The sequence below is a fragment of the Empidonax traillii genome, unplaced genomic scaffold (genome assembly GCF_003031625.1).
Source record: "Empidonax traillii isolate 1590-97213 ecotype Southwest subspecies unplaced genomic scaffold, ASM303162v1 scaffold1249:size145682, whole genome shotgun sequence".
In the NCBI taxonomy this organism is placed as follows: Eukaryota; Metazoa; Chordata; class Aves; order Passeriformes; family Tyrannidae; genus Empidonax; species Empidonax traillii.
In genome coordinates this window covers 53,576-75,993 of record NW_020956442.1, presented here as the reverse complement: position 1 = coordinate 75,993, position 22,418 = coordinate 53,576, and the positions used below count along the sequence as shown (strand labels likewise).

The following is a 22,418-nucleotide window of genomic DNA, read 5'->3' as shown; positions in this document are numbered from 1 at the left end:
CAAGTAACAAATCATAGAAGAATTGGAAAAAAGCAGTAACAATTCAGGAAACCAAAATTTCAGAGGAACCATTTAATTTGCAAGGAGAAACTTAAACTTCGATTAACTTTTGTCTTTGAACTTCAATGCCATCTAGCAACCCTTCAGAGTTTGTACTCACACTTTCCTCTTCTTAATAACTGATGAGGGAGTTAAAAATTGCGTATATTAACTTTCTACAGAAGTTTCACTTTCAGAGTGCCTCGTTTCTGGTTTTCCTGTGAAATCAATTTCGGGCATGGCCACACACACACATACACACACACAGGACAAGTACTCCAGCTTTTCCAATCATGTCCCCAGTAATTTTCATTACTTCAATTTAGAATATCTCCCCAGTTCATCAATTTTGTTTGGAACAAATTAAGACATTATTTCTATCTCAATAGCTACAGGATAATTCATTAGATTCACTCTTAGGCCCAGACAGCAAACCACTATAGTTGTGAATTGAAGATCTGTGAAAAGTATTCAAAGCCAGTAAAATCTATAGGATTTAAGCATATGTTTAAAAACAAGTTTAGGAATGAAGTTTATTTTTACTGAATGGAGTTGTGTTTTTTTTAAGGCTCTTAACACAGAATAATTTATCAATAAAGTCTTAAATTACTCAGTAAGAACAATTATATTCTGTAAATGCACTCAGATAACTGAGGATGGTATGCAGCTAACCCATTAGAAAGGCAGTTTCAGTTAATCACTCCATCATATTTATAGGATAGAAATTATGGAATTGGGATGTTGGGTCTTCAGAGAGATAACTACATTGACTGCCTACAAGAGCAGGCCTCTGTTCTTTACTTACTGAGGGCATTGTGGCAAGAGAAAGTTATGTGTATGTTCTTCTCAAAGACACTAACTGGATTTGTTCTGAAGTGTACATGGAGTGAAAGGCTCCAGCTACCCACATTCTAAGGTATCTTGAATGACTGTCACAACACAAAGCTGTGTCTGGAGGATCCCTCTTATGTGGCCTGCAGTGACCTACCTTACAGAACAACAGTCATGACACAAGGATAATGGAAACAGGAGAGGGAAAAAAAACCCCAGCACACAGACTCCAAAAATCCATGTCAAAGGATCTTCAGGCTCTGAAGTGGAGACAGAGGATATGCTATCTGCTGGATGCTTTACTTTGGATACGAGATGCTCAGCAAAATTATAAGTAAGTTAAAATAAAAACATAAACTCCCTGAGCTGAAAATTGTAGTGGTTCTCTGCAGCCCACTCTGCAGGAAGGCTTCTTATTTTTCAGTCCCTACTAAGTGCAGCACAAAGTAGTTGTATTCAGAACTGTTCTGTGGGGCAAGATGTCTGTCTGACTATGACGTGCTTCAAATACCATCTTGGCATCACTAATATAAAGTCTAATAAAATAAAATCAACGTACATACTTTGTTAAGCAACAAAGTTAAGTTGAACTTAGTTGTCAGAGGGTTTTGTTGGTTCATTTTTTTTTCTTAGAATACACAACACCTTCAGTAGTCTGGCTGGCCTAAGGGCTTTCTCTACCACTTTGCAGGGTTTTTTTTCTTAGATTCTTTAGCTGATTCTACTTTTCACTGTAATAGTCATGCAAAAATCTCACAGGTCCAACATTTTTATCAGCATGTGCTAAGTAACAATTACTGTGCCACAGATACAGTACACTTTCTGATCCTACCTCTTTACGTATCCCATCAGACTAGGTTCTATATATATACATTTTACAGCTGTATAGGCACAAAAGCTGAGACCCATCTGTGACTTGGCATGAAAATTACCCAAAGCAATATAAATTCCTGTGAAATACAAGCAAACACGTAAGCTTTCTCATATTTCTTTACTGTAGTGAAACCAAGTTTCAGAATAGGGTTCTTTCCCAGTAAGTGAAATCAGACTCATTTTTTGCACACCTAGCTCTATTTGCTTTCATTTTTTAAGAAAACCATGAAGAAAAGAAATAGAACCAAAGAAATGCAAAAAAAATGAAATCACAGTGAGAAAATTATGCAATTTTCAAATTAAATTAAAACATGAAATATAGTGTGACATTGATGTATTGAGAGAATAATTGTAAAAGACAGGCCATTCCCATTTTCCACACACTTTACTTAATCATATTTCTGTAGATATAGATTGGTTGAGGCATTAATAAACATCTACTTTACCAGAGTTCATGTCTTTGATTTAAGATGACATGAAAATAGAATTTTCCAGTCATATCTTTTCTATTCATCTTAAAACGTGCAATGAGAAAGTAAGTGGCTCTCTTCTAGTCACATACAAATTCAATTAAAATAAAACATTTTGAAAGAGTTTGTATATATTTCTTGTAGATATAACTCAAAATAATTGTATGATGTAATAATGAAAAATGTAAAGCTAACTTAATGAATTCTTCATGTTAGATACTTTAGATTTACTGTCATTCCCAAACAGATTAGTGTCTCAATTTTTTTTAGTATGGGATATTCATAATATTTGTGTCCTGGACATATACCTCAACTGAATTAATAACTTACCACTCAAATCTTTTTTCATGCTTCTCAAAGCAGATGAACAATTTAATTAATGTATATCCCAAAAAGTAGATAGCATTATTTAAAGCATTTTTAATTCATTTAGATTTAACACATATACCTAGTATATTTAAGTCATCCTTCTCTTAGCTGAGTGAACTTCCTCTAAAATAAATCTTTGCAAAATTCAAATCCCCCCATTATCAAATATTAGATTGATGTACGGTAAAATTTATCTTGCACTATAGCAGTATAATTCCATTAATTCCAGAAAAGATTTGGAAATAACTAGGAAGATTTTTTTGTTTGTTTAAAATACAACTAATTCTCCTCAGCTACAAGGGGAGAAAAAAAGAGACACATTAATTAAATAGTGGTAATCTATCCTTTCTGTGCTTCAGAACCTTAAATGATATATCTCATTTCATGAAACCTCTGCTATTTTTCTGGTTTCCATTGTCCTTTGCAGAGTCATGTATAACTGCTAAAAGAGGTAGGATGCAGAGCTACCAATGCCTGAGCTGCGCAGCTCTGACATAGCAGTGGGAATTCATGAAGTCTCTAAAATCACTAATGCCTTGAAAACCTCTTTCAACAGTTAGGAACTTTAAAGGAAATAAGCAAGGGCCTGTAAGTACTCCCATTAATGGCAAGTTGGTGAGATGCATAAAAATACGTGTGAGCACCTCACAATCCATAATTAGTTTTGCACCATACCCAAAAAGTGAAAAAGTACCGTCTGTCTTTTTATAGCTGGAGATCTGAGGAACCTGGTATAATTGAGGCATATGCTTTAATTAGAGTGGCACAGGCCCTGCGTGGTGACAGGCCTATCACGGCTTCTCTGCTCCAGAAATACAAAACTCAAGTTGCCAAAAAATGGGCACAAACCTTAGGAATGCCTAACTCAAGGACAACATATCTTCTTCCAGACCAGCATCAGAAGCAGAAGTTGTAACCTCTAATCTGTCTTGTTTTCTTACATCCCTTGCTGCCTGTTTTGCATGATTTTACATTACTATTTTTATATATAAATACTCAAATATATTTATGAGAAGGGGGAGGAGAAATCTGATCCCAAATGTTATACCCATTTATCAAAAACTCCCTGCCTACCAGGTTATCTACAAGTTTCCCTGAGAAGGTTTGATATAGCCTAAGCTGCTTATTGCAGCCTCCAAGGCATCAAAGGTAAGGCCATTTAGGGGCCCATGTTCACCATCCTCTTTAAGGTTACATTTCTCCCTGTTTAATAGACTGTTATACTCACTAGGTAACAGCATGGAACTGCTGACACAGTACTAAGGAGTAATTTATCCTGTAGCAAAATTTAATAATTTTAAGTTCTATAAATACCATGTGACTCTAGACTAAAAACCTATTAATATTACTATTATAATTCAACATTTTTAAAGATGTATTTATTTTGTGTTAATTTTACAGGAGGAAAAGCAGAAATGTTTTCTTGGAAAAGTAGGAAAATTAAACCTTTCAGTAGAAGTCACTGAAAATTATTAAAATAATATGATTTTATAATGTTATAAATAATTTCCACTAGAAAATAGAGCAAGTAGGAAGGATAATGTGAGGGGAGCTATGTCTCCATGCTTCTAACAGGAATCAGAGTGAAATTTACCTTGAGATTTCAGCGTGGGATTCATTCTCTTTGCAGTTTTCAGGCAAACCTTGTGATTTACACCTCTGGTTTGAACTCTCCAGCTGGATTGAATACATATAACTCTCCTAGGTAACACTGGGAGGTTTTTAAGGAAAAAACTTCATACTCTTGCCCTTTTGAACAAAGGACTGCATGAACAGTATGAGGGCTCAGACACAAATCTAGGTGGGATTATCAAAAACAGGTAGTGCAGCTTGTTGTATTGCACAGCTTACAACATCAAGGCACTCAACCATCACCTCAAGCCTTGGGCCACAGCCTGGGGCACTGGAAAAGCAAAGCAGATGCCAAGATTGTTCTACCTTTTTTTAAAACACAAGAATGAGCAGTTACAGATTAAAAAGCAGTGATTTCTTCCTCTTATATGTTTCATGCTGAACAGTACCAGAAGAAAAATAATATGCAGCATATACATGTACAGAAATTATAATTGGAATTTAATTATCTTCTATTTATTTTCCTTTAAGTTATTAATACAATTGCCCAGTTTTTGGTCTGGTTGTATTAGAGCTGTCATGGTTGCACTGTAACATGCACAGTATGGTATTACTACCACACTGAATGAAGTTAGACACATATCTTTGAATGTGCAACGTGCATGACTTGATAATCTACTATATTATGACATTTCTTCCTATGCAGGAATTTTAAAATGGTTCTGGCAGTGTAATACATTCCTACATATTGTCAAGCATACATAGTAACACATAAGTACTGAATTCAAAGAGGAACATTATCCTTGCAGAAGATCCTGCCTTCTATACTTGTTAATTCTGTTCCTTGAAGCTATTTCTTGCTAATACAGCACACCTTTAGTGACAATCCATGGCTTAAGCCATGTAGCTCAGTGATTTTAAACTTGTCACGATGTTCACTAATCCTCTCTGTGCACTGTTATGTGGGCTTTGGTTCTGTGAAAAACTGAATGTATAGTAAAAACTTGTATTTGCTGGATGGAAGGGTCCCACCTGTGACATCGTTGGTCCCCAGTCAGAGCATTTTGCCTGCTTCACTGCAGTTATTCAGATAGGTGCGCACACACATGCAAATTCTGTGGTGTAGTCACAGATTGTGACACTCTTTAAAGAACATTCCCTCATTAAACCTCTCTAACCGAACCTTGAGGCCCCAACAGCAAAATTTACAATGGAACTGTTGAAAATGTTGCCCGTTTATTACAAAAATGGGTAAGCAAGGAGGAACAGCCAGGGCATGGGGAAAGGTTCTATTAGAAAATCTGTCTTAGCAAAATTAAGGAAACATTTACTAGTAGCCAGTATGATGGAGTAGTCATTCATTCCCTACAAGTCAAAATGAAACTGTGAGAAGACAGGGCTTCTTTTTCAGACTTGGAGAAGGATTTGCATGCCAAAAAGCGGCCTGCAAGCTTCCCTTCAGTCACATTCTCAGACTGCCCTGGTTAGATTACTATTGGCACTGGTTTATGAACAATCTCACAGTCATCTGTGACCCATTGCTACAACACCAAAACTTCTAGAATTGGAAAAGACTGAAGAAATCAGAGGCTCTCTTTCCAGTATAACAATGTTTTTCCTGTATAATACCCAATGCAATTTTTCAAAAAGCATTAACAAAGTATTGTCATTGCAGCATTTGCTAAAAACACATCACAGTGCAGGTGACAATTAATTTTCCCATGTAAGACAAAGTTTGTGGACCAGTATATTATTGAATAATTCCTGACACTGCATTCAACATATGTGATCCATTCTTTCCTAACCATAGAATCACAGAATCATAGAATTAACTGCATTGGAAGAGACCTCCAAGATCATTAAGTCCAACCCCACTGTGATTACTAGATCATGGCACTCAGTGCCACATCCAACCTCATCTTAAAAACCTCCAGGGACGGTGAATCCACCACCTCTCTGGGTAGGCCATTCCAATGCCTGATCACTCTCTCTGTAAGGAACTTCTTTCTAATATCCAACCTAAACCTCCCCTGGCAGAGCTTAAGCCCTTGCCCTCTTGTCCTACTGTTGATTGCCTGGGAGAAGAGACCGACCCCCACCTGGCTACAACCTCCTCTCAGGCAGTTGTGGAGAGTGATGAGGTCACCCCTGAGCCTCCTCTTCTCCAGACTAAACAACCCCAGCTCACTCAGCCTCTCCTCATAGGACTTGTGCTCTAGTCCCTCCACCAGCCTGGTTGCTCTTCTCTGGACCCGCTCCAGCACCTCAATATCCTTCCTGAACTGAGGGGTCCGGAGCTGAACACAATACTCAAGCTGTGGCCTCACAGGTGCTGAGTGTGGGGGAAGGATCACTTCCCTGCTCCTGCTGGCCACACTGTTCTTGATGCAGGCCAGGATACCATTGGCCTTCTTGGCCACCTGGGCACACTGCTGGCTCATGTTCAGCCTCCTGTCGATCAGCACCCCCAGGTCCCTTTCTGCCTGGCTGCTCTCCAGCCACTCTGTGCCCAGCCTGTAGCTCTGCAGGGGGTTGTTGTGGCCAAAGTGCAGGACCCGGCACTTGGCCTTGTTGAACTTCATCTCATTGGAATCGGCCCAACTCTCCAGCCTATCCAGGTCCCTTTGCAGAGCCCTCCTGCCTTCTAGCTGATTGACACTCTCCCAACTTGGTGTCGTCTGCAAATTTGCTGATGATGGACTCAATCCCCTCATCCAAATCATTGATAAGTATGTTAAATAGGACTGGGCCCAGCACTGATCCCTTGGGGACACCACTGGTGACCGGCTGCCAACTGGATGCAGCCCCGTTCACCAGTACTCTCTGGGCCCAACCATCCAACCAGTTCATTTATGCAGAAGGTTAACATATTTTAACTCTTCTTTCTGGTAACCAGTGACAGGACTGAGGCAATTGTATGAGCCTGTGTCAGGAGAGGTTTAGGCTGGATATCAGGAAAAGATTCTTCACCCAGAGGGTTGTTGGGCACTGCAGCAGGCTGCCCAGAGAAGTGGTCACAGCACCAAACCTGACAGAGTTCAAGAAGCATTTGGACAACATTTTTAGGCACATGTGTGATTCTTGGGGTGTCCTGTACGGGGCCAAGAGCTGGACTTGATGATCCTTGTGATTTCCTTCCAACTCAGGATATTCTGTGATAATACGATTTTTCTTGGCATTTATATATGAATCAATTTTATAGTAATACATTTACCTATGAACTTCTTGATAAGAATTCATAACAAGTTTTTAAAGTGTTCATTCAGGATGACCAAGTCTGGAATGGAAACCCTTATATTTGGTAGTAACAGTGAAGCATTTACACTATTCAGAGAATGAATTCCTAGTCACCATGTGGAGCACTGGAGTTGAATAGAGAGTGACATTGCTATGCCTGACAATATTGAGGAATGCCAAAATACGCAGTTATAGCAACAGATGCCTAATGGGCTTCTTTATGGTCAGGGAAAACCTGGGTAATTCACCAATGCCGTCTTCTTCTGAAGGCTAGTGACCAATTCATTGAAAATAACTTCTCTATCAAAAATTTTCTAGACTGACAAATTCTCAAAAAAGATGGCTTTAGCCAATCATTTCTTTAAATGGCTTATGAAATCCTGCTCCCCTCAGAGCTGTAGCATAAGTGGATTTCACAGCTACAAATCTCAGCACCCCAGAGCTGTGGAAGTACACTTCCATGCTGGAAGTTGCTCTTTGTTACATTGGGAAGGATAAATGAAAACTTTGCTTCCTGTTCTCCTGGCTATAGGTATCAAGCTCCAGCTGATCACTGGGAAATTCCTCCTATAATGTTAAGTGCAGGTGTCAGCCAAGAGAAATTCCTCCTAGATGTGCTGACATAGCTTTAGCCTGTAATACTTCTTACAGCATCACCTTCTCAAACAGCACTTTGATCCTCTCACAAAGTGTCAGTGACACAGTTTGTTGCAGCAGGTCTGTTTCCAAGTATGCACCATCAAGAGACACTAAACTGGGTGACTCATATTAGTTATCTCGATATTGTCACAGCCATTATTAGCTTTACAGCCAATGTGAAGCACTGTCCTTTAGAATAGAAAAGATGGGTTTAAAGGGTTTAAAGCTGGTTATTCCTGACAAAGGACCCATAATATCAACCTTTTCCTTCTTTGGCAGCATCTCTCTTAAATAACAGCACAAGGAAAGGACCTACTTTTAAATTAATGTATGTGTTTTGGGTTTTTGCCTTGAATGAACTGAAAGCTAAAGCGAAGATGCCTCTCTTGTGCAACGGGTTGGATCAAGCAACACCTAAAATTCCCTTCTGACACAAGGTTTTTCTACAGCTCTGTGACAGCAACATTTTCTGTCCTGATTATCTCTGCTAGTAACTCAGAAAAACTATGTAATATAATTACTCAGGCTCTGGGCATTGATCTGTACAGCAGCCAGACAGCTCAGAGACAAACCTGTGTTAGGGGCTGTTTTGAGAGGTATCTTCACTCACCTTCTATATCATCCGCCACCCTTCATTTTTTGGTGACTGATACAGAAGTAGCCGAACTGGGAAAGGAGAGGAGCTATGGCACAAAGCTAAGTGGGCAAGATACACTCCACAACAGCTGTATTTCCCTCCCTGTAAAACCTGGAATGTAGCTTTGAATTTACTAGATAGGATAAGTTTTTGAAGTCAAGAATGAAATATTAGGTTACAGGAGACAAGCCTATGAAAGTATGAATTCATTGCTCAGTCAAAAAAAATGCAAATCAAATCACAGAAATAATTTAATACAATCCTTTATTCACTATATTTTTAATGAAAGACTTGAATTTCCCTTTTAATAAACCAACCAACCAACTAACAAAACAAAAAACCAAAACCAAACCAAACCACCAAGAACAAAACAACAACAAAGAAAAAAACAACCAAGAAAACAATGTTTTGTAACTGCAAATAGGATTTGCACACTTGCTATGACCTTTCTGAAACTCTGATGCCATTAACACAGGAAAGGGTTGTAAATCAATGAAACAGGTGGATAAGCTTACTTAAGGGAGCTTGTCTGCTCCAGGCACAGGAAGTAATGCCCTTACTCTGCAGCTGGTGGAGACTGTCCCATTGCCATAGACACTTCAGACATATCATACCTGAGTTTATGCAAACTTGAGAGTTGCATAAGACTTTGCCCTGTGCAACTGATGTTTTTTTTTCTGTGAAACTCTCTGTGGGTATCCTGTTGCAGACCAGAAGGGAAGGCACAGACATCTGTGGCTGCTTGTCAATGGAACAAACAAATTACTACAAAATATAAAACAGGACAAAGATTTTCCGGTGCCTTACAGTACCGCATTACTTAAATGAGTGTCATCTCCAAGGACTGAGTGCTAGAAACTAAAACCTCATTTACCCTTGGGAACTTTGGTGGTCCAGCAACAAACGTAGCGACTCAAATCTTGAATACGGATGGATGTCTGTTTTTTCAGATGTGTTTCAGAATGAGAATTCACCTTTTGCCTGCAAACTGTAGACCCCCAAAAGTATATTTTTAGCTTCTGTTATGTATAGGAAAATTCTTATTATTGCTTCATATTATCTCTCTTTTCTTGGAACAGGATAACGTGGATCTTGGTGACCTTATGTTTTCACTCTGCTATCTTCCAACAGCTGGTAGACTAACTATTACAATAATAAAGGCAAGAAATTTAAAAGCAATGGATATCACAGGAGCATCAGGTATGAATTAATTTAATACTCAGTGTAGATTTATGTCCCATTTCCCTCCTGAGAGATTCAACCCTGTCAAATCCCAGAGTGATTTTTGAGAAGAGGATTCTTATACTTGAGTTATTTGAGCTCTTGAGTTATCTGAGTACAGGAGTTTGTGAGAAATAAATAATATAATTTAGATTGCTCAGTTGCAACCAACAATTTAAAACACTTTTGCTCTTAGGTAGACTGCAGGATAATTGTTTCTAAAGCCACTGTGATTCAGAGTAGCATGACTGGCTAAAATTCATTCCTAACAATGGGAATTTGAGCAGCAGACTGTTATGGCTATGGCACAGAGGCAGACTGACCCTCTCTGCCAGTCTCCAAGAGACACTGAACCAGTGCTGCTTTTGTTGGCATATTGACAAAGAATTGAACATCCCAGAGTCCTTTCAGCCACTCTTTCAAAATTTGATAATGAAAATTATAAACTAATTTAAGCAAAAATTAATAAATTACTTCTAAATACTGACAGGTAGTTGTAGAGCTCCCAGAAAGGGTCTGTAAATAAATAGCTTTTCTTTTTTTACTGTATTCATGAGTTTAAAAATAATTATAATTGTCTTGAGAAATACAAGCTACTAATTGTTACATTTTGAATTATATTTAACCATACATCAGTAAATCCCATTGTGAAAAACGTTGTCTTCTGTCTGTGCTACAATCTAACAAGTAATTAGGTTGCTATAAATAGGCTGATACACAGGCTGTTGTATAGAATACTCATGTATAACACTGTTCAATGGATATTTTAATACCCTCTGAGAAGTTTGTACATGACAAGGGGCTTCTTTCACCTAAACTGTTCATTATAAGCAGTCAACCAGGTAAAGCTTTCAAAGCTCCACTGCATCCCAAGCATTCCATGGTAAGAAAGAAGCTCAAATTCCAGTCAGGTCTAGAAGACGAATTCTGCAAGCAGGTATGGACAATACAAGAAGTCTGCTCCCTTCACTTGCCATTTATGTTTGCTTAAAAGCGTCAAAAGAAAATCAACACTGTTCTTATGATTCACACAGATCCCTACGTGAAGGTTTCTTTAATGTGTGAAGGAAGGCGACTAAAGAAAAGAAAAACTTCCACCAAGAGGAATACCCTTAATCCTGTTTACAATGAAGCCATAGTCTTTGATGTCCCTCCAGAAAACATTGACCAAATTAACTTGTCGATAGCAGTTATGGATTATGACCGGTGAGATACCTGTAGCTGTAAAATGACATCAACTATTGGCTTATAAAATCTTGTACAGCAGATATGAGTTCAGGAAGAAAGTTATTATTTTTGCTCTGTAAGTGGAGAATTAATTTCATGTTGATCTGGGTAGAAGGCTCAAATTTTTTGTTTTCCCAGGCAGAATTTCCTTTCTACTTTTCAAAATATAGATTTTCATTCATAACTGACATTAATACACTGCATATACGTCTACCAGAACTGAAGTAAGTGAGCATATAATCAGACACTCTACACACTGATGTTCTGTTTGAGCACATTTACTCAAACCCCTCACACACAGGCCTCCAGTTATAAAACTGTGGCTTAGAGTTTACTTTTATTTGCAGATAATTACAGAACAGAGACAAAGAAGCTTTTATATTCTTCATGCAAAAATAAGAAACAAATGCACACAGACACACAGGGGGTGCTATAAAGGGGGGGAATATTAAATTGTTCTGATTAGTGGAAAATGCAAAGAGCAAACCTATGAATTTTATAGTACATGATATTTTTCATGCAAGAATTAATTCTAAAAATCTGTTATTAATGTTTCTAATGAAATATGCGAATGGTATAGTTCTAAAGGTAAAATTTTTAGAAAAAAATATTATGAAACATTTTCACAGTGTAGGTCACAATGAGGTCATTGGAGTATGTCAAGTAGGCAACGATGCAGAAAGTCTAGGTCGTGACCACTGGAACGAAATGCTCTCATATCCTCGGAAACCCATTGCTCACTGGCATCCTCTTGTAGAGGTAAGACTTTAATTTCCTACTTCCCCATTACATTAATTCTGAATATTCCTCCATAAGGCATTAGAGGTTGGATAAAATTTTATGAACAAACCCAAGATCTACATGCATGAAGTAAATCCTAGAAAAGGGCTTGGAAACACCAATATCAAAAGTCAAACATAAAGTGAAAGTTAAGTTTGCTTCTTTCAGTTTTAGGGATATAGAAAGTAACTAATGTCTATAAGATATATGTATGACAACACAAAACATTATACACTCAATTAAGGGTTTGATTTTGTGTTTTAAATATGATCTTGGTTAACTCTCAATGATAATTGATAAAAAGAAATGGACCTTGTTTACAGAACAATGAAGACCTATTTTTTTAATATATAACAACCTTATTTACTTCTTTTCTTGTAACAATATATCATCCATGGCACTAGCACATCTCAAAGGATGCCTAACTGCACTGAAAAAAATATGTTTAAGTGTCTCTGGAGATCTGAGGTGCTGATAAGAAGCGACACAATCAGAAAAGCTTTTCAAGGTTCCTATGTTTTTTTGTTTTGTTTTGTTTTGTTTTGTTTTTTGTCTTTAGGGCCCTATTCAGCAGGAATGTTATGCAGGTCTTCTGCGCTTGGATGGCTGCCGAAGAGGCTTCCTCACCCTTTTAACCTATTCAGCAGAAATTTGGCATTCCTGTTGAACTCTTTCTTAGCCATATCCTCAGGGGCTATTCCACAGAGTCCAGTGGGGTAAAGATGTCCTTTTAATCCCTCTGTCTAATCCTCTCCCCAATACAGGGAATACTAATCCTGATTCATGAGACACAAAAATTCATCAGAGATCTAACTAAATTGCTTCCTAAGAGTTGCCATGACTTACTTCCATTGTTGTTCTCACTGCTTAATGTCAGGCAGTAATCCCAGTCAAAAGAAACTATCATGTTTGTGAACACTCACAGTGTTATCCCCATTTTTGAAGGACAGGAAAGACCATAGTATCCGAAACAAGCCAAGAGTGATGCTGTAAGCCTCTCTGAAGGTACTTTATGCATCAGAGTGAGGCCATGTTACTAGTGGTGCAACTGAAGATTTACCTGCTTGGTTGCGAGTGCTGACCCCAGGCAGTTCCATAAATAATATTCAGGCAATAGGAAGATGCTACAAACTGGGAAGAATGCCACAGTCTCTCCCTGTGTCCATAAGTAATTGCATTAACTGGTGCCTGGGGACCACAGCAGCACAGTTTCAGCAGTCAGAGTGGGAAGGCAATCTGCACAACACAGGTGCTGCCAACATGCAACTATCTGTGAAAGAAGATGGAGCAAAGTGAGGAACCTCTGCCTGTGTGTGCCCTCAATTACAAGCTAAATACTAGCTGAAGTGCCATACCTGAAATGCTGACCTGGGCATTTGGGAGCTGGGTTTGGAAAACACCTCACCAAGCTTTCATCTGTAGGAGTAACTCAGTGGTTACTGCCCAGAATAGGAGTGTCTCTTATCAAAAGTTGTGTACATCCTTATATCCAACCTCTCTTCCCTCTTTGATAAATTTCATTGCAGCTAGAGCCCACAATTAGGTTTTGACAGCTCTTACCTTTTTACAGGCATCCTGTTCTTTTCATACATGCCTGGCTAACTTCTTTAGATTTCATTACTGTGGATTGCTTTTCATGTCACTGAGCTAAACAGAGACATATTTTTTTCCTTCCCAGGAATCAAGTGGGGGAGGGTGTCCAGCGCATCCAGGCTGTGCAGAGAAATACATACACAGCATATCATTTTGGTTCCTGAATCAGGATTAGACTCAGCAAGAACTTCTGGAACCTCTGTGGGCACAGCCATAGGACCCTGGATATTTGCTGAATAGGACCCTCAGTCTTCTACTGTGTGAAGAGCTATTGGTTTCAAGTAGCGTAATGTTATCCACTTGTAGCATTGATCCTCCAACTGACATTATTGCAACTGATAGATTATTTATATGGTCATAAGCATTACCCAAATTCAAATCATCATTTCTGTTCATTAGAATAACCCAGGTTTTACAAGCAAAATGATAGCAACGAAAACCAACAAATATGAGAAGCAGCAACAAACACAGTCCTTGTATTTGCAAAAAAGGTGCAGTATTGTGAATGGATAGCTTTCTAAATATTTTTTCAAGAATAATTATGGTCAGACATTTATTTTTGGATGACAAAATGCGTCCTCAGTCTCATTTGGTGCTTCCTTTCACTTACATGAAAACAAATTAATATGGTTGCTTGAAGAAATCCTTCAAATGTGAAAAAACTGTAAAAAAGTTGTGTTGGGTGAGAACAAGGTGCATATTGTATTTGTAATGGCAGTATGTTCTTTTAGAAAGAAGATAATCATCTGTATAACATGGAGGTTTTTAGTTCTCAGCCTTTGTAGATGATATTCCAGTCAATATTTCTTAGTTGGGTCCACAACACTGCAAAATGTTGGAAGCATGTCACAGGTGGCAATGTAAATTCTGGCAAATTCTGACCATTAAAAGAAAATAAATCAAAGCACTGGACTCTTTCACACAATAAAATCTACGCCCCAAAAAAAGAGACTCTGAGATAATTTTTTGTCACTTATTTAACCATGCACTCTCTTCCTCCAAATTTTTCTAGAAAAAATTTGATTCAAAATCCCGCACTCTTTACCCAGGCTCATCTCCCCAGAGTCAACATGGGGAGATGAGAATGAGCAAAGAAGGAGGAGCTCTTGCTTTGGAGTGAAGTTTTTTGATTTCCTGGACAAATCTTTATACATGCATCCCTGCCTGCAATGCAGAGACAGCAGCGACACCTTTGCCACTGCAACATTAGCAAAAGAGTTCTGTGAAAAGGAAAGCACCTACACAAGCAGTGCAGGATTTGTCCCTTTCTGGGATTTGTCCCTAGCAATTCAAAGGGGCATCAACTGAAGAGCAGTATCATTATAATTGTCAGTGGGTTAGGGTTCTTTTATTTGATTAACATACTCAGTTTATTTAATGCTCAAAATTCAAAAGAATTATTTTGAATATAGTTCTACTAAAAAATAAGAAAGAAATCTCTGTGACAGTGAGCATTTTAGGTGGAATCCAGCATACCTCGAAGGCTTGGGGATGAGGAAAACCCCCTAAATTTATTATATTCTAATTTTTGCTGTCTCATGAGTTGCGAAGTGTTACTCGGGCTGTGGCATTACTATGTGCTTTTTATGAATATCTGCCTTTTCATAGTAGTGTATCTCTGGAATGATAGCAATTTTCTATATTTGGATACTTCACTCTTCACCCTTATACTCCATTTAACCAGTGATATTCCCTAGACCTGAAATATTTTCATGTTATGGTTCTGGTTTCCCAGTAGACTGCTGCTATCTTTGGACTGTATGACAACAATACAACAGCCACTGGAAGAAATAGAGGATAGTTACACTAGAAACTCAGAGGAAACTATGGTCCCGATACTGTTCAGTCTTTCTTTTCAGAACTGTGATTCTCAGAGGTAAATTAGTAGTAGACTCACAAGAATGATTTCAAAGCTGAGACCCTCAATTGTTTTCTTATTTGCTGTGAATGCATAATTATGCTTTATGAAATGTATCATAGCCCTGAAACAGAAGAGGAAATCCCTTAGAAGTAGATCTCAGCAGGATTTTAATCCCATTTCACTCATTTTACCAACGTACTACTAAATTTTAGTTTTTAACTTCTAGTTTTTTGTAACAAGATGTTGTTTTATGGAAAAGCAGTGAGTGGCAATGGAAAAGCCTTCCAAGTTACTGACACTGAGGCCAAGTACAATGGACAGTTGTGTGATATTTCCATGAAAAAACTCTCTCAGCACAACTCTTCTGCAGTTGAGTGCTGAAATATTTCTTTGTCTGTTTTCACTGAAAATACAAGACATTAAAAGCATTCCTGCTCTCTTTAGTTTCACTTTTCCCTGTCAGTAATCCTGGCAGTGGATAAAAAGACATGCATCTTGAGCTGGGGAGGTGGGGAGTACCAGAACAGAAAGCCAATATGTAGTATAAAAGACCCAGTGCTCAAACTGTTCTTACCAGCCATTGCACACCTGAGCTTTCTATGCCAGCAGATCCACAAAACACCAAAGCAGTATGTGTGAGCAACTTGTTTCTTAGAGGTCTAATTGGCAGGGCAAACTGTTGGTTCAGTCCAAAATGAAACAGTAAAGGGCAGTGCAAAAGAATGAAAAAGAAGAGGGTATTTTAGTCCACTCTTCATAGCTTGATGGGGTGATTGTTAGGGGGCTTTTTGGTTGTTTTTATTCTTTGGTTTGGCTTGGTTTCCTTTGTGTGTTTTTAAACAAGCAAACATGGTATGCAGCTAAATTATAATGAGCACCCAAAGTCAGTGACATAAGAGACATGTTTACCATATTTATCACCTGGCAACATTCAAGCACTGCAGGGACATATCTGCAATTTAAAAAAATAAAATTGCTGTAAACTTAGTTTAAAAGTAGTGAATGATAAATGGGGACTTAGAAATTCAGTTGAAAAATCTGGTTTACCCAGTTAGAAACCGATCTGAAATTACTGTTGATGCATTTTGTTTGGACAGAAGTAAAAAAATTAGATTAGGTGACTCCATCTGAAGTGTCATCAATTAAATGCTTTTTTCCCTTTAGAACAGTGCATTGTCAAGTGATTACATCTCAGTATCAAGTGAGAAAATAATGCCTTTCTTGTCTAGAAGAAAAAAAAACGTAGAGAAAGTAATCCACAATACTGTAGAAAGTAATAGAAGCCCCCTGTGCTGGGAAAAAGAGCAGCAGGACAGACTTTGCAACAGGATCACCCTGCATCTTGCTGCAGTTAGTGGCAAGCCTTGCTTGCAGTCGTAATTCTGTCCTAAAGTGACAACCTTGTGGTAGGTAAACCCAGCGGTGTGAGGTGTGAGTTGTATTTTAGTGGCACTGCACATTCAAGTCTGAGTAGTTCCAAGAGTTGTGTTTACAACTTAATTTCTAATGGAGTGGGCTGGGCAAGGAACTACAGCTGGAAGTTCTCCAGGGTCCTGCACTTCTCTGAGAGGACCTCCATCTCCTTGAAGGTCCATGAGGTGCACTAATCCAGATGACAGTGGAGGACACCACCCAGGAAAGGTTTTGTCTGCGGGCTGAAGGCAGCACACATATCAAGAGGGGAAGATGACCTGAGGACTTGTAAGCATCTGGGCTGTTCATTTGTTCCTTTGTTTTGTCTAGAGTTTTTAGTTCCTCCTTCTTTTGCTCAGATGTAGACATTGTAAAACTGGAATATTTTACTCAGTTGCATGCTGACCAGCTGTCATTTTTAATACCCATTGCAAAGGTGTGTGAAGAGAGGTGTGTTGTTTTGGTATACTTTTAGTTTTAATAGCACATGAACATTGTACTATACTTTATTCTTTCCTGTTCAATAAATAGTCCTGGTATTTCTGTGTTTCATGTCTAATTTTGGAGAGTAGAGCCATACCTGTATCAAGGCTCTCTCAATTAGGTGGATATTTTGTTAGTTTAGTAGAAATAATGCATGACTCCTTTCGCAGTGATGGTTTGAGGGACAAAAGAAATCTTAATTTTGTAAAACGTATTACAACTTCTAAACACAAGTAAAAATGTACTGTGATTTATTTATATAAATCTAGCCTGAACAAATAAGTCTTGATCTTAATAAAAACTCTGTAAGAAATTGTGCAACTGTAATTTATTACTATTTTGTATTTATTATATTAAAGTTCAGTTCATTATTGAGAAAACCAACAAACACTTTGGAAATGTTTTTGCCCAGTTTTTCTCCATAGATGTTGTGTTTTGATGAAATAAATGAGGCCGGAAAGACAAAACTGTTAGCATGGCAGTTACTTTGTAGCACTTGAACACAATTTGGGGGTTTGGATACTGAAACTTCCTCTTGTTTCATCCCATGTCCACATTCATCATTACAGAAAGATTATTTGACATACTAAATATGAATCTCATATATGCTTAATATTAAGAAAAAAAATCAAGCAGCTACAGGAGTGCTTCTATTAAGTGTGTTAAATTACCAAAATCACTGTTTAGCTTGGCACAGTGGCAAAATTAGCAGTCCTCCTGTCAACACCTGACACGTAGCTCCAAGACATTCCCAGAGGCCCCTTGGTAGAGCCCAGAAACAAACAGAAAAGATGTATCTGGTGTGACCACACAAACTGCACCTAGAAAGGCAACGTTCCTGTCCTCTTTTTTTTTTTTTTTTTTTTTTTTTTTCCACTCCAACTGAAATTACATATCCATCAGAAAGGATTCTACATGTGCCTGACTTCTAATAAAGTAAGAGTCTCTCTGTCTCTGTAGGGATAAGCTCATTCTTTTCTCGTTTGGAAGATCTATCCTACTTCCACATACCACATTAATAAAGGGCTGCTGATATGTAACATATGGCATAAAACAATATTTCATCCAACTAAGAAAGAATTATAGTTTTTTTCTCTTCTTGGGATTATTTGATATCACAGGCACGAGGTAAAAAAGTGAGAACAGGCCTGTAGTTCTGAAACTGGTATTATCCTTAATAATGGTAACACCTTTAGGCCCTGGGTAGACTCCTGTTTTTTGGCATTACGTACAGGTACCTGTAAATGGTGCTCCATGTGGTGTGCTGGGGTAACGAGAGAGACTGAAGATTAACAAGGCACACATATGTAGGCATTTTTACCCTGGCAATGAATGTAGTGCTAATTATGCCTCTCTGTCCCATGCTTCTCTTTTTGGTGCCTAGCCGGGAATATATTTAGGGAAAGAGATTAATGTAATTTACAGCCAGGGCTTAGAACAAGTCCTTTATGACAGCAGAATGTAGACATTCAAGTTTACTCATTACTTCTGAAAATCTCATCCCATCTGAGTGAAAGAAATTCAGGGGTGTGATTTTAAACAGCTCCCACTGCTCTAGAAATTTTACATCTATCGATCTGTCTGCCTATATAAACAGTATTTATTTGATATATTTCCCAGTTATTCAAGAGATCATGAGTGAAAATATCTAAGTGTTGATCTCCTGCAACGCATGCCATAATAGATACAACTCCAGCTTTTAGCCTTGTTTATTTTTACAGGGCTTCGCTATTAAGCGATTTTATTTTGTTCCCATGTGCTTTCTCCTCACATGAAATTCAGAATGGTCTTCCCGCTTATCTTTTCCACATAACCGACAGTCTTTTTAAGTTTGAACAATATTATCAGAGTAGTAATCAGTGTCCTGCTCAAACTACAGGGATTCAACAGATACTCTTAAGTCACATTACTCAGAAGCTCCTGCCCCAAATTTGGGATAAATGTCTGTGTTTGAGGAAAGAATATATCATATTGATCATGTCTGTGATTCTTCATCAGAAAAGTTTTACTTCAAATAATGAATCAGAAAGCAAAGCAGCAAGAGAGCTGGAAAGGAAAAAAAAAGGAGACAACAGCAAGAGAACTGGAGAGGAGAATGTGATGGGAAAAAATGAGACAGGACTAGAATTAAGGGCAGTGATGTAGAAAAAAATCCTGACAGCTTTAATGGGTTGTCAAAGAAGATTTGCAAAGGCTCCAAAACAAATGAAACAAAAGAAAGAGAGCCACATAAATATATATAGAAATGAAAATGCAACAAAGTATCTCATCTCTTATTTCAGGATGTCAAAATTAAACCACTCTACCTAATAAACTAAAATTGGTGTTTATGAAATTCTGCTTTAGTTTATGACATCTGCACACTATATTGTTTCTAAAGTTTAACCTGCATCTCCAGTCTGTTTCTCCCCTAGTTTCTGTAGTCCCCGATGCTAAGAAACCATAATAATGTTATGCTTTCTAGCCTTCTTGGATTCAATCAAGTTGATTTAGTCTGTTTAACTACACTACATATAATAAATGTGTGTGCATGTGAGTGCACAGGCACGTGTGGCTTCTTCTTATGCTGGTGAACAGGAGGAGTATGTTTTCTTAATATTCTCAGTTTAATCAATATATCTACAATACCAAAGAAGAACATTTCAGAAGTGAAAAAATCAAGTCATGAATTGAGGAGTGTACCTGGTCCTTAAGCCCTGACCTACACAGGGATATTGTGGCATCATTAAAGGGATGTGGGATCTATTGATACTTCTTTTCATCCTCAGGCATATTAGGAGAAATACGCTTTTTACCAAAGGCGAAAAAGGATAAAATCTACTTTTATGTGCCTCTGCGGTACAGAGTAACCAACCCCAGGTGGCTTTAAAATAGCAATGATATTTGTAACTAATGAAAAAAGAGTTCTTTTTCATTATATATTATTATATAAATTATATACTATTTCAGTATTTTTCATCACCTTTCTAGGGAAATTTAGACTCAAAAGACATGATCAGATGAAGTTTAAATGGAAATTAATATATGTGCTCAATGACTGATGTCATGCTAAAAATCTTTCAATATCAGTCCTGTATGAATATTCATACTCACACGCACACTGCACCATACTCAATATTGGGAAAAAATAGCTTTTTCCACAGTAATTGTCACCTGTGAAAAGTCCTAAAAAATACATCCATGAAAAGCAATCTGTTTCTCTGTGTTCAGTGTTTCCTTCCCTCATGGTTTTTGTGTTTTGGTTTGGTTTGGTTTGGTTTTTTCCATTGATGTCTTTTTATGGAAAGTAGATGTTTTTTCTTATGAGTTAATCTATTCCTACTGCTCCTTCCCTCTCTTTGGTTGAAATCACTACATTACATGGTATTTCCGCACCCATGAGTTGTATGGGATAGTGGCAATAATACTGAAGGTCCATCAGGGTTTCTGTTTCCAAGCTAACATCCAGATGTTACCACATTTCTTCCATAAACCTCCTCTTACACCTCACATTGACAAGTCTTTTTACTTTGAGGTAATTAGCCAATTAAAATACAAATTATCATTTTAATATGTTGAAAAAGTAACGGAAAACTAATAAAATTATGAAGAAAAGAAACTGTAACCCTTTGCTCTCCATTCTTTGCCTTTTTCTGTTCACATTTTTCACAACTCTCCCACAATTACTGCCTGAAAGTTTAGTGTTTCATTGATAAATGGGATCAATATAGCACTAGTCAATACAATTAGGTAAATACTGCATGTGAGATCTAGAACTTAAATGTTTTTGTTTCTTTTTTAAACTGACTTTGAGACTCCTAACAGTTGAGGTCACCTTGTGCTCTGGGCAAGTTATAGAAAGACCTCCAGACCATGCATATTACCAAATGAGCAGTAATTAACTGTTTCTTTGTGTAAGTCTTGCTTAGGGGGGAAAAAAAGGAGATTATATTACTATTTAGGAAAATTTGAATTTATTCAGTATCTCTAACTCAAATCCCACCACTTTATATTTAGATTACTGGTCAATGATCATTCCTCCTAGTGCCCTGTGTATGTTTGTTTTAGTTTGTATCTAAATTAATTTGAAACATCCTACGTCATACAAATATTACTTTAGAAAAATAGATTTCCATCAACTATTCAATTTCTATTAATTTCAAATTCAAGCTAGAGGGTTCAATACAAGGTAAGAATCATGCTTGAAATGCTTACTGAATTCAACATTTCTGTGTCTGAGACAGGACTTTTACAAAAGGAGTCAAAATTCCTATTAGAAGAGGGTTATGCATTCTTGAATGCTTCTCATTTTCACATCTTTTTTATACATTTTCATTTTTTCTTTCTTTTTGGAAACATCCTCTGCAATATAAGGGACAAAACTCCAGCACTTCTATAGATGTAAAATCCATTTGGGTCACTAAAAGTATCTAAATGGATATTACTATTAGTACTGAAAGCAGATCCTCTATTTGTATCTTGTACCACTGAGCACTGAGAACACACCAGAAACCAGAAAGATTTTTTTCTACCAGGTTTTCTGTCTGCAGAGATGAGTCTTTCAGAGGTGTGTATTTAATATTATGGCTTTTACAGTTACACATCTGATGTGCACACAGGAGTGTGAAACTCCTGTGTTCTCTTTGGACTTTTTTGGAGGCACAAAAGCTCCTAAAGCAGGTCATGCTTTAAGTTTTAGATAAAAACAAAAGCTGAAGCCTTAGCTCTGAATACTCCTCATCTAAAGGAAGACTTCAGATATGTAGATGTCAAATATAAGAAATGTCTTTTGTAATAACTAAGGCATATGAACAAATCACTATTAGATTAAATAAATAATCCAAGAGTCTCAAGCAGGGACTGTTATTATAGACTTGTAATATTTCTAGAATATTAGAGCTCATGTCTTTGGTGATATTTAATGTAAACAGTAAGTAAATACCACTAAGGCTGCTGCTACTAGGTTTTGGAGACAGCAATGCATGCCATTATGAAGGGTATTCTTTCACTCTACAGCATGTTCTTGCTTATTACTGCTATTGGGAAAAACAAATCAAAAACGACTACAATAAACATGTTTCAAGCCAATACTTTTCTCTCCTGCCAGCAGTTAACAACTAGTTTGTGTTTAGATTCATGGCAATGTACACATTTATAACTGTGCTATTTGTGCAAATAAAAACCACAAGTAAGT

At 37.5% G+C, this 22,418-nt stretch overlaps 1 protein-coding gene across 4 annotated transcripts in view; it reads left to right on the top strand.

The window, feature by feature from the left end:
• SYT9 (synaptotagmin 9) overlaps window positions 1-17,558 on the top strand; it is a 77,269-nt gene extending 59,711 nt beyond the window's left edge. The window contains exons 4-8 of one of the 4 annotated variants that reach the window (XM_027906119.1): window positions 9,747-9,867; window positions 10,923-11,094; window positions 11,745-11,874; window positions 12,455-12,611; window positions 13,574-13,685. In XM_027906119.1, the coding sequence (XP_027761920.1) occupies window positions 9,747-9,867; window positions 10,923-11,094; window positions 11,745-11,874; window positions 12,455-12,562 (531 nt within the window). In that variant the 3' untranslated portion in view covers window positions 12,563-12,611; window positions 13,574-13,685. Of the gene's footprint in view, window positions 1-9,746; window positions 9,868-10,922; window positions 11,095-11,744; window positions 11,875-12,454; window positions 12,612-13,573; window positions 14,344-16,861 lie in introns of those variants that run through there. The other 3 variants (XM_027906122.1, XM_027906120.1, XM_027906121.1) reach the window with 3 other exon arrangements.
• Window positions 17,559-22,418: the final 4,860 nt, after the last annotated feature.